The following is an 18,476-nucleotide window of genomic DNA, read 5'->3' on the forward strand; positions in this document are numbered from 1 at the left end:
TGACAAACCTTTAACCTTAATAATGTTAAGGTTGATAATTCAATTTTATTAGTAATGAAGTGCAATATATAAAATAAGTATACGTTATAATTAAGTTTGTATTTAGTGGGGATCCAGTTTTTTCAAATGATTTGGAGGTCCTAGGTAGCGCCTTTCTTTTTTTTTTTTTAATTTATTCCAGGTAACTTTTATAATTCTAATATAATTAAGCAGTTGGTTAGTTAAAAAACTATGGCTTCATCATATAAGGAAATCGAAATTCCAGTACCATGGGGAAACATTCATGGTAACACTTTTCTTATTGATTTATTCATTAGTTGTCACGCCATAGACAAAACTTAAAACTCAAGATTTATACGATTTTGCTTTTTATATGTAAAGGTAAATGGTGGGGACCTAGAGAGAAACAGCCTTTTCTCTTTTTGCATGGATGGCAAGATAATTCCGGAACATTTGATGCACTTATCCCACTACTTCCAAATGATATTTCAATCCTGTGCATTGATTTTCCAGGTCATGGATTGTCGTCCCACTTTCCTAAGGTACTACTTCTTATTGTGGGAGAGAAAGAGAGAGTTTGTTTAACCATTTCTGATCATAAAATTAACAAAAGTAAATAATATTTTGTAGGGTCAATTCTACTACATATTTTGGGATGGTTTACTTACTACAAGAAGAATTGTAAAATTTTTTGGCTGGACAAAAGTATCTATTGTTGGACATTCTCTTGGAGGGGCGGTTGGATTTATGTATGCTGCTAGTTATCCAGATGAAGTAGAAAAACTCGTTTCGTTGGATATAGTTTGCCCTAGAGTTTCTAAACCATTAACTTTGGTGAACGCCCTAGGAAAATGTGTTGATAGGTACAATCAGTTTTTTTACTTTAAATCAAAAACAAAAAATAGCTCAAAATCTTAGGGTTAAATTTTTAATATTCTTGTTTTTATTGTTGGAAATAAGTAATCATAGATATAATATTTTGCAACTCTTTTTTATTTTTGTATTCTAACACATACCTTCCAGGATCTTTGCGACCTTCCAACCAAAACGATTTTCACACTGCTTTCTAAACTCTACATAAAATGGATTTTATTATTATTATAATCATTACCAGATGGACTGCCTGTTTGACTACACATTATTTTAAGGCATTTTATTGGTGTCTGAAATTATTGTTATTTTGAGTACTTTTCACGATTTCGGTTGTTTTTACTTATTTAAGTTTAAATGAACATATCTTACTCAGGTAGTGTACAGCAAAATTTCTGTACTACGGAGTGATGTGTAAAGCATTGTTGCAGTGTCAAGTAGGCCCAGAGTTAATGCAAAGATAAGTGGAAAAGTTTGTTAATATCTTGAACAACGTTTTCAGAGTTGTCTTCCCAAGTTAGTCCGGAGTAAGTTCCTAGCTACTCTGGAGAGATCTGTGCATTCCAAAAAGTCTTTCAAAACCCACAAGTATTTCAAAATATTAAAGTCTGGAATCACTATATCTGTACACTTTACTTATTAGCTGTAGCCATCATAAAATATAGTCACTTATTGCTGATAAGTAAAAGTCATTTGTTGCCGGTTGTTAATAGCAGTTATAAATAATTTTTGTTTTGTAAACTATCTTTTGATACTTAAATATTGTTGTCATACTTATTTTTGTTTGTCTTATTACGTGACTTATACTATTTCGTTCAATGTTTGTGATTTTTTATTTTTACCGAGCACCGAAATTTCATACATGCTAGATTTGCGTAAATGAATAGTAAAGTCCAGAGACTGAGTTTAGTTGACTATTCAATTAACCTAGAACAATTGACTTATCTTTCCCCCCTTCAAAGAAAGTTTCTTACACTATTTTGTTCACAGCTTTCTAAAATATGAAACTTTATCGCCGAATAAACAGCCCATGTACGAATATGACGAGATGGTGGATATAGCCCACAACGGCTACAAGGGCAGTGTGACAAAAGAAAGTGTAGAGATTCTGCTTAATAGAGGCATGCGAGCAATTGATGATAGTCCTGGCAAATTTGCATTCTGTAGAGATGTTCGACTCAAGGTTGGTAATTTTTATAAATAAAGGTACCAGAATATCAGTTTTTGAGAGGAGCTCAAATAAACTAAGGAAAGCATTCTTGATATTTTGTTTCTTTATTTGGCATAATTACACCAAAATTTCAGCTATCTAATTAAAAGCAAAAACTGATACAAAATTTTGTTTTGCTGGTTATTAATGAATATTTAAAATTTATTCAGTCTTTTAAGAAGTATTTAAAAAAACATATAGTTTTTAAAATTTTGTGTTGTAAAAATATGCATCAGTTGAAAGTTAACCATGACATAATAATCAAATAGGAATATTTAATTTTGAAAAGGTTAGCAACCTTATCCATTGAAAGACAAGCAAGTATTTTTTTCCCATGGAACACGAACTTGTAAATTATTACATTTGGAGCATTGTGATACACTCCCTTCGTATGCAAATGATATTATAAATAATTAATTAATGCATTTTTCGATAATACTCCATGTAATACATACATAACTTTTTTTATAATACTATTTGAATTATAAGATTATCCTTCGCCAAATGGTTGCTATTAATTTCAAAATAATCTATTTGATATTTTTTTAAACATATTTACGAGCATATACATATAAATTATTTATATTTTGTTTATATTTTACCTGTATATGGAGACTACTATTGTCTATAATGGTGTAAATTTTAGTAAAAATCTGTCGAGTAGGAAACGAGATATTTTGAGTTAAAGTTTGGTTTTGTTTGAAACAGTGAAATCTTTAACTTCAAATATCTCGTAAACTACTCGATAGAGTTTGTTTATATTTTACCTGTATATGTAGACTACTATTGTCTCTAATTGTGTAAATTTTAATAAAAATCTGTCGAGTAGAAAACGAGATATTTAGAGTTAAATTTTGGTTTTGTTTGAAACAGTGAAATCTTTAACTTCAAATATCCCGAAAACTACTCGATAGATTTTGTTTATATTTTACCTGTATATGGAGACTACTATTGTCTATAATTGTGTAAATTTTAGTAAAAATCTGTCGAGTAGGAAACGAGATATTTAGAGTTAAAGTTTGGTTTTGTTTGAAACAGTGAAATCTTTAACTTCAAATATCTCGAAAACTATTCGATAGATTTGGTTTATATTTTACCTGTATATGGAGACTACTATTGTCTATAATTGTGTAAATTTTAGTAAAAATCTGTCGAGTAGGAAACGAGATATTTAGAGTTAAATTTTGGTTTTGTTTGAAACAGTGAAATCTTTAACTTCAGATATCCCGAAAACTACTCGATAGATTTTGTTTATATTTTACCTGTATATGTAGACTACTATTGTCTATGATTGTGTAAATTTTAGTAAAAATCTGTAGAGCAGAAAACGAGATATTTTGAGTTAAAGTTCGGTTTTGTTTGAAACAGTGAAATCTTTAACTTCAAATATCCCGAAAACTACTCGATAGATTTTGTTTATATTTTACCTGTATATGTAGACTACTATTGTCTATGATTGTGTAAATTTTAGTAAAAATCTGTCGAGCAGAAAACGAGATATTTTGAGTTAAAGTTCGGTTATGTTTGAAACAGTGAAATCATTAACTTCAAATATCTCGAATACTACTCGATAGATTTTGTTTATATTTTACCTGTATATGTAGACTACTATTGTCTATAATTGTGTAAATTTTAGTAGAAATCTGTCGAGTAGGAAACGAGATATTTAGAGTTAAAGTTTGGTTTTGTTTGAAACAGTGAAATCTTTAACTTCAAATATCTCGTAAACTACTCGATAGATTTTGTTTATATTTTACCTGTATATAGAGACTACTATTGTCTCTAATTGTGTAAATTTTAGTAAAAATCAGTCGAGTAGGAAACGAGATATTTAGAGTTAAAGTTTGGTTTTGTTTGAAACAGTGAAATCTTTAACTTCAAATATCCTGAAAACTACTCGATAGATTTTGTTTATATTTTACCTGTATATAGAGACTACTATTGTCTCTAATTGTGTAAATTTTAGTAAAAATCAGTCGAGTAGGAAACGAGATATTTAGAGTTAAAGTTTGGTTTTGTTTGAAACAGTGAAATCTTTAACTTCAAATATCCTGAAAACTACTCGATAGATTTTGTTTATATTTTACCTGTATATAGAGACTACTATTGTCTCTAATTGTGTAAATTTTAGTAAAAATCAGTCGAGTAGGAAACGAGATATTTAGAGTTAAAGTTTGGTTTTGTTTGAAACAGTGAAATCTTTAACTTCAAATATCTCGTAAACTACTCGATAGATTTTGTTTATATTTTACCTGTATATAGAGACTACTATTGTCTCTAATTGTGTAAATTTCAGTAAAAATCAGTCGAGTAGGAAACGAGATATTTAGAGTTAAAGTTTGGTTTTGTTTGAAACAGTGAAATCTTTAACTTCAAATATCTCGTAAACTACTCGATAGATTTTGTTTATATTTTACCTGTATATAGAGACTACTATTGTCTCTAATTGTGTAAATTTTAGTAAAAATCAGTCGAGTAGGAAACGAGATATTTAGAGTTAAAGTTTGGTTTTGTTTGAAACAGTGAAATCTTTAACTTCAAATATCTCGTAAACTACTCGATAGATTTTGTTTATATTTTACCTGTATATAGAGACTACTATTGTCTCTAATTGTGTAAATTTTAGTAAAAATCAGTCGAGTAGGAAACGAGATATTTAGAGTTAAAGTTTGGTTTTGTTTGAAACAGTGAAATCTTTAACTTCAAATATCCTGAAAACTACTCGATAGATTTTGTTTATATTTTACCTGTATATGTAGACTACTATTGTCTACAATTGTGTAAATTTTAGTAAAAATCAGTCGAGTAGGAAACGAGATATTTAGAGTTAAAGTTTGGTTTTGTTTGAAACAGTGAAATCTTTAACTTCAAATATCCTGAAAACTACTCGATAGATTTTGTTTATATTTTACCTGTATATAGAGACTACTATTGTCTCTAATTGTGTAAATTTTAGTAAAAATCAGTCGAGTAGGAAACGAGATATTTAGAGTTAAAGTTTGGTTTTGTTTGAAACAGTGAAATCTTTAACTTCAAATATCCTGAAAACTACTCGATAGATTTTGTTTATATTTTACCTGTATATAGAGACTACTATTGTCTCTAATTGTGTAAATTTTAGTAAAAATCAGTCGAGTAGGAAACGAGATATTTAGAGTTAAAGTTTGGTTTTGTTTGAAACAGTGAAATCTTTAACTTCAAATATCCTGAAAACTACTCGATAGATTTTGTTTATATTTTACCTGTATATAGAGACTACTATTGTCTCTAATTGTGTAAATTTTAGTAAAAATCAGTCGAGTAGGAAACGAGATATTTAGAGTTAAAGTTTGGTTTTGTTTGAAACAGTGAAATCTTTAACTTCAAATATCTCGTAAACTACTCGATAGATTTTGTTTATATTTTACCTGTATATAGAGACTACTATTGTCTCTAATTGTGTAAATTTCAGTAAAAATCAGTCGAGTAGGAAACGAGATATTTAGAGTTAAAGTTTGGTTTTGTTTGAAACAGTGAAATCTTTAACTTCAAATATCTCGTAAACTACTCGATAGATTTTGTTTATATTTTACCTGTATATAGAGACTACTATTGTCTCTAATTGTGTAAATTTTAGTAAAAATCAGTCGAGTAGGAAACGAGATATTTAGAGTTAAAGTTTGGTTTTGTTTGAAACAGTGAAATCTTTAACTTCAAATATCCTGAAAACTACTCGATAGATTTTGTTTATATTTTACCTGTATATAGAGACTACTATTGTCTCTAATTGTGTAAATTTTAGTAAAAATCAGTCGAGTAGGAAACGAGATATTTAGAGTTAAAGTTTGGTTTTGTTTGAAACAGTGAAATCTTTAACTTCAAATATCTCGTAAACTACTCGATAGATTTTGTTTATATTTTACCTGTATATAGAGACTACTATTGTCTCTAATTGTGTAAATTTTAGTAAAAATCAGTCGAGTAGGAAACGAGATATTTAGAGTTAAAGTTTGGTTTTGTTTGAAACAGTGAAATCTTTAACTTCAAATATCCCGAAAACTACTCGATAGATTTTGTTTATATTTTACCTGTATATGGAGACTACTATTGTCTATAATTGTGTAAATTTTAGTAAAAATCTGTCGAGTAGGAAACGAGATATTTAGAGTTAAAGTTTGGTTTTGTTTGAAACAGTGAAATCTTTAACTTCAAATATCCCAAAAACTACTCGATACATTTTGTTTATATTTTACCTGTATATGTAGACTACTATTGTCTATAATGGTGTAAATTTTAGTAAAAATCTGTCGAGTAGGAAACGAGATATTTAGAGTTAAAGTTTGGTGTTGTTTGAAACAGTGAAATCTTTAACTTCAAATATCGCGAAAACTACTCGATAGATTTTGTTTATATTTTACCTGTCTATGGAGACTACTATGGTGCATAATTGTGTAAATTTTAGTAAAAATCTGTCGAGTAGGAAACGAGATTTTTAGAGTTAAAGTTTGGTTTTGTTTGAAACAGTGAAATCTTTAACTTCAAATATCTCGAAAACTACTCGATAGATTTTGTTTATATTTGACGTGTATATGGAGACTACTATGGTGTATAATTGTGTAAATTTTAGTAAAAATCTGTCAATTAGGAAACGAGATTTTTAGAGTTAAAGTTTGGTTTTGTTTGAAACAGTGAAATCTTTAACTTCAAATAACCCGAAAACTACTCGATAGATTTGGTTTATATTTTACCTGTCTATGGAGACTAATATGGTGTATAATTGTGTAAATTTTAGTAAAAATCTGTCGAGTAGGAAACGAGATTTTTAGAGTTTAATTTTGGTTTTGTTTGAAACAGTGAAATCTTTAACTTCAAATATCCCGAAAACTACTCGATAGATTTGGTTTATATTTTACGTGTATATGGAGACTACTATGGTGTATAATTGTGTAAATTTTAGTAAAAATCTGTCGAGTAGGAAACGAGATTTTTAGAGTTAAAGTTTGGTTTTGTTTGAAACAGTGAAATCTTTAACTTCAAATATCTCGAAAACTACTCGATAGATTTTGTTTATATTTGACGTGTATATGGAGACTACTATGGTGTATAATTGTGTAAATTTTAGTAAAAATCTGTCAATTAGGAAACGAGATTTTTAGAGTTAAAGTTTGGTTTTGTTTGAAACAGTGAAATCTTTAACTTCAAATATCCCGAAAACTACTCGATAGATTTGGTTTATATTTTACCTGTCTATGGAGACTAATATGGTGTATAATTGTGTAAATTTTAGTAAAAATCTGTCGAGTAGGAAACGAGATTTTTAGAGTTTAATTTTGGTTTTGTTTGAAACAGTGAAATCTTTAACTTCAAATATCCCGAAAACTACTCGATAGATTTGGTTTATATTTTACGTGTATATGGAGACTACTATGGTGTATAATTGTGTAAATTTTAGTAAAAATCTGTCGAGTAGGAAACGAGATTTTTAGAGTTTAATTTTGGTTTTGTTTGAAACAGTGAAATCTTTAACTTCAAATATCTCGAAAACTACTCGATAGATTTTGTTTATATTTGACGTGTATATGGAGACTACTATGGTGTATAATTGTGTAAATTTTAGTAAAAATCTGTCAAGTAGGAAACGAGATTTTTAGAGTTAAAGTTTGGTTTTGTTTGAAACAGTGAAATCTTTAACTTCAAATATCCCGAAAACTACTCGATAGATTTGGTTTATATTTTACCTGTATATGGAGACTACTATTGTCTATAATGGTGTAAATTTTAGTAAAAATCTGTCGAGTAGGAAACGAGATATTTTGAGTTAAAGTTTGGTTTTGTTTGAAACAGTGAAATCTTTAACTTCAAATATCTCGTAAACTACTCGATAGAGTTTGTTTATATTTTACCTGTATATGTAGACTACTATTGTCTCTAATTGTGTAAATTTTAATAAAAATCTGTCGAGTAGAAAACGAGATATTTAGAGTTAAATTTTGGTTTTGTTTGAAACAGTGAAATCTTTAACTTCAAATATCCCGAAAACTACTCGATAGATTTTGTTTATATTTTACCTGTATATGGAGACTACTATTGTCTATAATTGTGTAAATTTTAGTAAAAATCTGTCGAGTAGGAAACGAGATATTTAGAGTTAAAGTTTGGTTTTGTTTGAAACAGTGAAATCTTTAACTTCAGATATCCCGAAAACTACTCGATAGATTTTGTTTATATTTTACCTGTATATGTAGACTACTATTGTCTATGATTGTGTAAATTTTAGTAAAAATCTGTAGAGCAGAAAACGAGATATTTTGAGTTAAAGTTCGGTTTTGTTTGAAACAGTGAAATCTTTAACTTCAAATATCCCGAAAACTACTCGATAGATTTTGTTTATATTTTACCTGTATATGTAGACTACTATTGTCTATGATTGTGTAAATTTTAGTAAAAATCTGTCGAGCAGAAAACGAGATATTTTGAGTTAAAGTTCGGTTATGTTTGAAACAGTGAAATCATTAACTTCAAATATCTCGAATACTACTCGATAGATTTTGTTTATATTTTACCTGTATATGTAGACTACTATTGTCTATAATTGTGTAAATTTTAGTAGAAATCTGTCGAGTAGGAAACGAGATATTTAGAGTTAAAGTTTGGTTTTGTTTGAAACAGTGAAATCTTTAACTTCAAATATCTCGTAAACTACTCGATAGATTTTGTTTATATTTTACCTGTATATAGAGACTACTATTGTCTCTAATTGTGTAAATTTTAGTAAAAATCAGTCGAGTAGGAAACGAGATATTTAGAGTTAAAGTTTGGTTTTGTTTGAAACAGTGAAATCTTTAACTTCAAATATCCTGAAAACTACTCGATAGATTTTGTTTATATTTTACCTGTATATGGGGACTACTATTGTCTATAATTGTGTAAATTTTAGTAAAAATCTGTCGAGTAGGAAACGAGATATTTAGAGTTAAAGTTTGGTTTTGTTTGAAACAGTGAAATCTTTAACTTCAAATATCCCAAAAACTACTCGATACATTTTGTTTATATTTTACCTGTATATGTAGACTACTATTGTCTATAATGGTGTAAATTTTAGTAAAAATCTGTCGAGTAGGAAACGAGATATTTAGAGTTAAAGTTTGGTGTTGTTTGAAACAGTGAAATCTTTAACTTCAAATATCGCGAAAACTACTCGATAGATTTTGTTTATATTTTACCTGTCTATGGAGACTACTATGGTGCATAATTGTGTAAATTTTAGTAAAAATCTGTCGAGTAGGAAACGAGATTTTTAGAGTTAAAGTTTGGTTTTGTTTGAAACAGTGAAATCTTTAACTTCAAATATCTCGAAAACTACTCGATAGATTTTGTTTATATTTGACGTGTATATGGAGACTACTATGGTGTATAATTGTGTAAATTTTAGTAAAAATCTGTCAATTAGGAAACGAGATTTTTAGAGTTAAAGTTTGGTTTTGTTTGAAACAGTGAAATCTTTAACTTCAAATAACCCGAAAACTACTCGATAGATTTGGTTTATATTTTACCTGTCTATGGAGACTAATATGGTGTATAATTGTGTAAATTTTAGTAAAAATCTGTCGAGTAGGAAACGAGATTTTTAGAGTTTAATTTTGGTTTTGTTTGAAACAGTGAAATCTTTAACTTCAAATATCCCGAAAACTACTCGATAGATTTGGTTTATATTTTACGTGTATATGGAGACTACTATGGTGTATAATTGTGTAAATTTTAGTAAAAATCTGTCGAGTAGGAAACGAGATTTTTAGAGTTTAATTTTGGTTTTGTTTGAAACAGTGAAATCTTTAACTTCAAATATCTCGAAAACTACTCGATAGATTTTGTTTATATTTGACGTGTATATGGAGACTACTATTGTCTATAATGGTGTAAATTTTAGTAAAAATCTGTCGAGTAGGAAACGAGATATTTAGAGTTAAAGTTTGGTGTTGTTTGAAACAGTGAAATCTTTAACTTCAAATATCGCGAAAACTACTCGATAGATTTTGTTTATATTTTACCTGTCTATGGAGACTACTATGGTGCATAATTGTGTAAATTTTAGTAAAAATCTGTCGAGTAGGAAACGAGATTTTTAGAGTTAAAGTTTGGTTTTGTTTGAAACAGTGAAATCTTTAACTTCAAATATCTCGAAAACTACTCGATAGATTTTGTTTATATTTGACGTGTATATGGAGACTACTATGGTGTATAATTGTGTAAATTTTAGTAAAAATCTGTCAATTAGGAAACGAGATTTTTAGAGTTAAAGTTTGGTTTTGTTTGAAACAGTGAAATCTTTAACTTCAAATATCCCGAAAACTACTCGATAGATTTGGTTTATATTTTACCTGTCTATGGAGACTAATATGGTGTATAATTGTGTAAATTTTAGTAAAAATCTGTCGAGTAGGAAACGAGATTTTTAGAGTTTAATTTTGGTTTTGTTTGAAACAGTGAAATCTTTAACTTCAAATATCCCGAAAACTACTCGATAGATTTGGTTTATATTTTACGTGTATATGGAGACTAATATGGTGTATAATTGTGTAAATTTTAGTAAAAATCTGTCGAGTAGGAAACGAGATTTTTAGAGTTTAATTTTGGTTTTGTTTGAAACAGTGAAATCTTTAACTTCAAATATCCCGAAAACTACTCCATAGATTTGGTTTATATTTTACGTGTATATGGAGACTACTATGGTGTATAATTGTGTAAATTTTAGTAAAAATCTGTCAAGTAGGAAACGAGATTTTTAGAGTTAAAGTTTGGTTTTGTTTGAAACAGTGAAATCTTTAACTTCAAATATCCCGAAAACTACTCGATAGATTTGGTTTATATTTTACCTGTCTATGGAGACTAATATGGTGTATAATTGTGTAAATTTTAGTAAAAATCTGTCGAGTAGGAAACGAGATTTTTAGAGTTTAATTTTGGTTTTGTTTGAAACAGTGAAATCTTTAACTTCAAATATCCCGAAAACTACTCCATAGATTTGGTTTATATTTTACGTGTATATGGAGACTACTATGGTGTATAATTGTTTAAATTTTAGTAAAAATCTGTCGAGTAGGAAACGAGATATTTAGAGTTAAATTTTGGTTTTGTTTGAAACAGTGCAATCTTTAACTTCAAATATCCCGAAAACTACTCGATAGATTTGGTTTATATTTTACGTGTATATGGAGACTACTATGGTGTATATTTGTGTAAATTTTAGTAAAAATCTGTCGAGTAGGAAACGAGATTTTTAGAGTTAAAGTTCGGTTATGTTTGAAACAGTGAAATCATTAACTTCAAATATCCCGAAAACTACTCGATAGATTTTGTTTATATTTTACCTGTCTATGGAGACTACTATGGTCTATAATTGTGTAAATTTTAGTAAAAATCTGTCGAGTAGGAAACGAGATATTTAGAGTTAAAGTTTGGTTTTGTTTGAAACAGTGAAATAATTAACTTCAAATATCTCGAAAACTACTTGATAGATTTTGTTTATATTTTACGTGTATATGGAGACTACTATTGTCTATAATGGTGTAAATTTTAGTAAAAATCTGTCGAGTAGGAAACGAGATATTTAGAGTTGAAGTTTGGTTTTGTTTGAAACAGTGAAATCTTTAACTTCAAATATCCCGAAAACTACTCGATAGATTTTGTTTATATTTTACCTGTATATGTAGACTACTATTGTCTATAATTGTGTAAATTTTAGTAAAAATCTGTCGAGCAGAAAACGAGATATTTTGAGTTAAAGTTTGGTTTTGTTTGAAACAGTGAAATCTTTAACTTCAAATATCTCGTAAACTACTCGATAGATTTTGTTTATATTTTACGTGTATATGGAGACTACTATTGTCTCTAATTGTGTAAATTTTAGTAAAAATCTGTCGAGTAGGAAACGAGATATTTAGAGTTAAAGTTTGGTTTTGTTTGAAACAGTGAAATCTTTAACTTCAAATATCCTGAAAACTACTCGATAGATTTTGTTTATATATTACCTGTATATGGAGACTACTATTGTCTATAATTGTGTAAATTTTAGTAAAAATCTGTCGAGCAGAAAACGAGATATTTTGAGTTAAAGTTTGGTTTTGTTTGAAACAGTGAAATCTTTAACTTCAAATATCTCGTAAACTACTCGATAGATTTTGTTTATATTTTACGTGTATATGGAGACTACTATTGTCTCTAATTGTGTAAATTTTAGTAAAAATCTGTCGAGTAGGAAACGAGATATTTAGAGTTAAAGTTTGGTTTTGTTTGAAACAGTGAAATCTTTAACTTCAAATATCCCGAAAACTACTCGATAGATTTTGTTTATATTTTACCTGTATATGGGGACTACTATTGTCTATAATTGTGTAAATTTTAGTAAAAATCTGTCGAGTAGGAAACGAGATATTTAGAGTTAAAGTTTGGTTTTGTTTGAAACAGTGAAATCTTTAACTTCAAATATCCCAAAAACTACTCGATACATTTTGTTTATATTTTACCTGTATATGGGGACTACTATTGTATATAATTGTGTAAATTTTAGTAAAAATCTGTCGAGTAGTAAACGAGATATTTAGAGTTAAATTTTGGTTTTGTTTGAAACAGTGAAATCTTTAACTTCAAATATCCCGAAAACTACTCGATAGATTTTGTTTATATTTTACGTTTATATGGAGACTACTATTCTCTATAATGGTGTAAATTTTAGTAAAAATCTGTCGAGTAGGAAACGAGATATTTAGAGTTGAAGTTTGGTTTTGTTTGAAACAGTGAAATCTTTAACTTCAAATATCCCGAAAACTACTCGATAGATTTTGTTTATATTTTACCTGTATATATAGACTACTATTGTCTATAATTGTGTAAATTTTAGTAAAAATCTGTCGAGTAGGAAACGAGATATTTAGAGTTAAAGTTTGGTTTTGTTTGAAACAGTGAAATCTTTAACTTCAAATATCTCGAAAACTACTCGATAGATTTTGTTTATATTTTACGTGTATATGGAGACTACTATTCTCTATAATGGTGTAAATTTTAGTAAAAATCTGTCGAGTAGGAAACGAGATATTTAGAGTTGAAGTTTGGTTTTGTTTGAAACAGTGAAATCTTTAACTTCAAATATCTCGAAAACTACTCGATAGATTTTGTTTATATTTTACGTGTATATGGAGACTACTATTCTCTATAATGGTGTAAATTTTAGTAAAAATCTGTCGAGTAGGAAACGAGATATTTAGAGTTGAAGTTTGGTTTTGTTTGAAACAGTGAAATCTTTAACTTCAAATATCTCGAAAACTACTCGATAGATTTTGTTTATATTTTACGTGTATATGGAGACTACTATTCTCTATAATGGTGTAAATTTTAGTAAAAATCTGTCGAGTAGGAAACGAGATATTTAGAGTTGAAGTTTGGTTTTGTTTGAAACAGTGAAATCTTTAACTTCAAATATCCCGAAAACTACTTGATAGATTTTGTTTATATTTTACCTGTATATATAGACTACTATTGTCTATAATGGTGTCAATTTTAGTAAAAATCTGTCGTGTAGGAAACGTGATATTTAGAGTTAAAGTTTCGTTTTGTTTGAAACAGTGAAATCTTTAACTTCAAATATCCCGAAAACTACTCGATAGATTTTGTTTATATTTTACCTGTATATGTAGACTACTATTGTCTATAATTGTGTAAATTTTAGTAAAAATCTGTCGAGCAGATAACGAGATATTTTGAGTTAAAGTTCGGTTTTGTTTGAAACAGTGAAATCTTTAACTTCATATATCTCGAAAACTACTCGATAGATTTTGTTTATATTTTACCTGTATATGTAGACTACTATTGTCTATAATTGTGTAAGTTTTAGTAAAAATCTGTCGAGTAGGAAACGAGATATTTAGAGTTAAATTTTGGTTTTGTTTGAAACAGTGAAATCTTTAACTTCAAATATCTCGAAAACTACTCGATAGATTTTGTTTATATTTTACCTGTATATGTAGACTACTATTGTCTATAATGGTGTAAATTTTAGTAAAAATCTGTCGAGTAGGAAACGAGATATTTAGAGTTGAAGTTTGGTTTTGTTTGAAACAGTGAAATCTTTAACTTCAAATATCCCGAAAACTACTCGATAGATTTTGTTTATATTTTACGTTTATATGGAGACTACTATTCTCTATAATGGTGTAAATTTTAGTAAAAATCTGTCGAGTAGGAAACGAGATATTTAGAGTTGAAGTTTGGTTTTGTTTGAAACAGTGAAATCTTTAACTTCAAATATCCCGAAAACTACTTGATAGATTTTGTTTATATTTTACCTGTATATATAGACTACTATTGTCTATAATTGTGTAAATTTTAGTAAAAATCTGTCGAGTAGGAAACGAGATATTTAGAGTTAAAGTTTGGTTTTGTTTGAAACAGTGAAATCTTTAACTTCAAATATCTCGAAAACTACTCGATAGATTTTGTTTATATTTTACGTGTATATGGAGACTACTATTCTCTATAATGGTGTAAATTTTAGTAAAAATCTGTCGAGTAGGAAACGAGATATTTAGAGTTGAAGTTTGGTTTTGTTTGAAACAGTGAAATCTTTAACTTCAAATATCTCGAAAACTACTCGATAGATTTTGTTTATATTTTACGTGTATATGGAGACTACTATTCTCTATAATGGTGTAAATTTTAGTAAAAATCTGTCGAGTAGGAAACGAGATATTTAGAGTTGAAGTTTGGTTTTGTTTGAAACAGTGAAATCTTTAACTTCAAATATCTCGAAAACTACTCGATAGATTTTGTTTATATTTTACGTGTATATGGAGACTACTATTGTCTATAATGGTGTAAATTTTAGTAAAAATCTGTCGAGTAGGAAACGAGATATTTAGAGTTGAAGTTTGGTTTTGTTTGAAACAGTGAAATCTTCAACTTCAAATATCTCGTAAACTACTCGATAGATTTTGTTTTTATTTTACCTGTATATGGAGACTACTATTGTCTATAATGGTGTAAATTTTAGTAAAAATCTGTCGAGTAGGAAACGAGATATTTAGAGTTGAAGTTTGGTTTTGTTTGAAACAGTGAAATCTTTAACTTCAAATATCTCGAAAACTACTCGATAGATTTTGTTTATATTTTACGTGTATATGGAGACTACTATTGTCTATAATGGTGTAAATTTTAGTAAAAATCTGTCGAGTAGGAAACGAGATATTTAGAGTTGAAGTTTGGTTTTGTTTGAAACAGTGAAATCTTTAACTTCAAATATCTCGAAAACTACTCGATAGATTTTGTTTATATTTTACGTGTATATGGAGACTACTATTGTCTATAATGGTGTAAATTTTAGTAAAAATCTGTCGAGTAGGAAACGAGATATTTAGAGTTGAAGTTTGGTTTTGTTTGAAACAGTGAAATCTTTAACTTCAAATATCTCGAAAACTACTCGATAGATTTTGTTTATATTTTACGTGTATATGGAGACTACTATTCTCTATAATGGTGTAAATTTTAGTAAAAATCTGTCGAGTAGGAAACGAGATATTTAGAGTTGAAGTTTGGTTTTGTTTGAAACAGTGAAATCTTCAACTTCAAATATCTCGTAAACTACTCGATAGATTTTGTTTTTATTTTACCTGTATATGGAGACTACTATTGTCTATAATGGTGTAAATTTTAGTAAAAATCTGTCGAGTAGGAAACGAGATATTTAGAGTTGAAGTTTGGTTTTGTTTGAAACAGTGAAATCTTTAACTTCAAATATCCCGAAAACTACTTGATAGATTTTGTTTATATTTTACCTGTATATATAGACTACTATTGTCTATAATGGTGTCAATTTTAGTAAAAATCTGTCGTGTAGGAAACGTGATATTTAGAGTTAAAGTTTCGTTTTGTTTGAAACAGTGAAATCTTTAACTTCAAATATCCCGAAAACTACTCGATAGATTTTGTTTATATTTTACCTGTATATGTAGACTACTATTGTCTATAATTGTGTAAATTTTAGTAAAAATCTGTCGAGCAGATAACGAGATATTTTGAGTTAAAGTTCGGTTTTGTTTGAAACAGTGAAATCTTTAACTTCATATATCTCGAAAACTACTCGATAGATTTTGTTTATATTTTACCTGTATATGTAGACTACTATTGTCTATAATTGTGTAAGTTTTAGTAAAAATCTGTCGAGTAGGAAACGAGATATTTAGAGTTAAATTTTGGTTTTGTTTGAAACAGTGAAATCTTTAACTTCAAATATCTCGAAAACTACTCGATAGATTTTGTTTATATTTTACCTGTATATGTAGACTACTATTGTCTATAATGGTGTAAATTTTAGTAAAAATCTGTCGAGTAGGAAACGAGATATTTAGAGTTGAAGTTTGGTTTTGTTTGAAACAGTGAAATCTTTAACTTCAAATATCCCGAAAACTACTCGATAGATTTTGTTTATATTTTACCTGTATATGTAGACTACTATTGTCTATAATTGTGTAAATTTTAGTAAAAATTTGTCGAGCAGAAAACGAGATATTTTGAGTTAAAATTCGGTTTTGTTTATATTTTACCTGTATATGTAGACTACTACTGTCTATAATTGTGTAAATTTTAGTAAAAATCTGTCGAGTAGGAAACTAAATATTTAGAGTTAAATTTTAGTTTTGTTTAAAACAGTGAATTATTTAACTTACTTGTAGTAGTAATGTAAATCTTGTGAAATTGTGTAAATTACTTTTTTATGCATTAATAAATATAAATAATCGTTGCCGATAGTTTACAAAATGCTGTACGTCCTAAATAAGAACGGACGATCCTTGAAGCGGCGGTAGTGTGCTTCATTGAGTTCTTGAGGCACTTATACTATTCAACTGTTTCTATTTATTGAAGGCGGTAATTTGTAGAACGTAAATAATTTAACTTAAAATGAATTTATTTCCAACAAAATCAATCATTCTACTATTTTATACATAATAAATATTTGTTTTCTTTCTATTTCCAGGTCTCAGGTCTTGGGATGCCTAGTTTAGACATAGTACTTGAAATGGCAGACAAATTGAAATGTCATTATCTAAACATTCGTGCTACAGAAGGACTGTGCAAGACCATGGAATCACCGGAAGTATATCCGGCCGTATTAGCACGTCTTAAGAAGACATGTCGATCATTTGGATACTATGTGGTCGAAGGTAAACATCACGTACATCTCAATGAGCCAGAAAAAGTTGCACCATTAATAGCGGAGTTTCTTACGATTCCTGAACCAGTCTCAGGTGGAGAATCATTCGAGACTTTAGTATCATAATTATTAGATTTATTTTTTATTTAAATAGAAGTTAAAAATGAACTTTACTTAAAAACAAAGTTTTGGGGTATATATTATGTATTTTACTAAATTATTTATGAATTTTGGTTAGGAGAGAGAGAACTATTCCTTAAGACGGTGCTCTGGTTGTAAAGGAACATAATTAATTATTAGGTTGTCGCTTCCTCATTCGTTTTTATATTTAGCGTGTATTGATCTCTCTTTTGTATAATCTTCCATTTTAAGTATAATCTCGGATAGAAACTACTTCCAACAGCCTGATTTTAAGAAAACAAATATTCATTTAGTTACTCAGATTAGATTTTTTTTTTTTATGAGAAAATGAGTAAATATATCTCTAAAAACATTCACTAAAACTATAATCTAGTTGATTATCCTTTCCATGTTAACTTTAATATAGTTTTTATAGCACAATGACTCACATCTTGGACATAAATTATTACCTTTCTTACGATTCTAGTAAGTAGTTTATATTTTTGTAGCCAAAGAAGCAATAAAATTATTAAAGGAAAAGGTGTTTTATTTTTTGTGGAACACTTTTATTTTTAATTTGTAGAAATTTAAAAAAAAATTAATAAAAATTTATTGAAGGCTGTGCACTTATAAATTATTGTATATTTATTTTTTAAATAAATTAACTTATTAATTTTCTTTACTTCTAGTCAAAAGCATTCCTGAACTTATTTGATTAATTATCCTAGCTTTTCCTGCCATAAATACACATCAGGTCAGAAAATGAGTTAAGGTCATTTGATAGTTCAAAAGTCACTATTCAAGCGAGATCCGTCGCCTCTAACATTCTATTCAAATAATTTTTACCAGTAATATTGTTCTGAAAAATGTTTAAATAATTAATTTTTAAAATGGCATTTTCGGCATATCAAAGCTTTCAATGCCCCTGAAATATGAATTGTAAACGCGTGATGAAATCAACGTAAGTAGGTAATAAAATCTCCTTAGGTATCTTGATCAATGAATTTGAAGGATTTAAAATGTTTAAATAATTAATTTTTAAAATGGCATTTTCGGCATATCAAAGCTTTCAATGCCCCTGAAATATGAATTGTAAAC

General features: G+C 28.3%; 1 protein-coding gene across 1 annotated transcript; it reads left to right on the top strand.

Annotated features, from left to right (window-relative positions):
• The first annotated feature begins 181 nt into the window (after positions 1-181).
• On the top strand, positions 182-18,066 carry LOC141446666 (probable serine hydrolase). Its single transcript, XM_074113307.1, has 5 exons — positions 182-286; positions 382-542; positions 631-863; positions 1,861-2,053; positions 17,082-18,066. Exons 1-5 carry the CDS (start codon positions 232-234, stop codon positions 17,382-17,384), a joined length of 945 nt encoding a protein of 314 aa, XP_073969408.1. The 5' UTR covers positions 182-231; the 3' UTR covers positions 17,385-18,066.
• Positions 18,067-18,476: the final 410 nt, after the last annotated feature.

Source organism: Rhodnius prolixus, unplaced genomic scaffold (assembly GCF_049639745.1).
Source record: "Rhodnius prolixus isolate KJV_2025 unplaced genomic scaffold, Rpr scaffold_7, whole genome shotgun sequence".
Taxonomy (NCBI): domain Eukaryota; kingdom Metazoa; phylum Arthropoda; class Insecta; order Hemiptera; family Reduviidae; genus Rhodnius; species Rhodnius prolixus.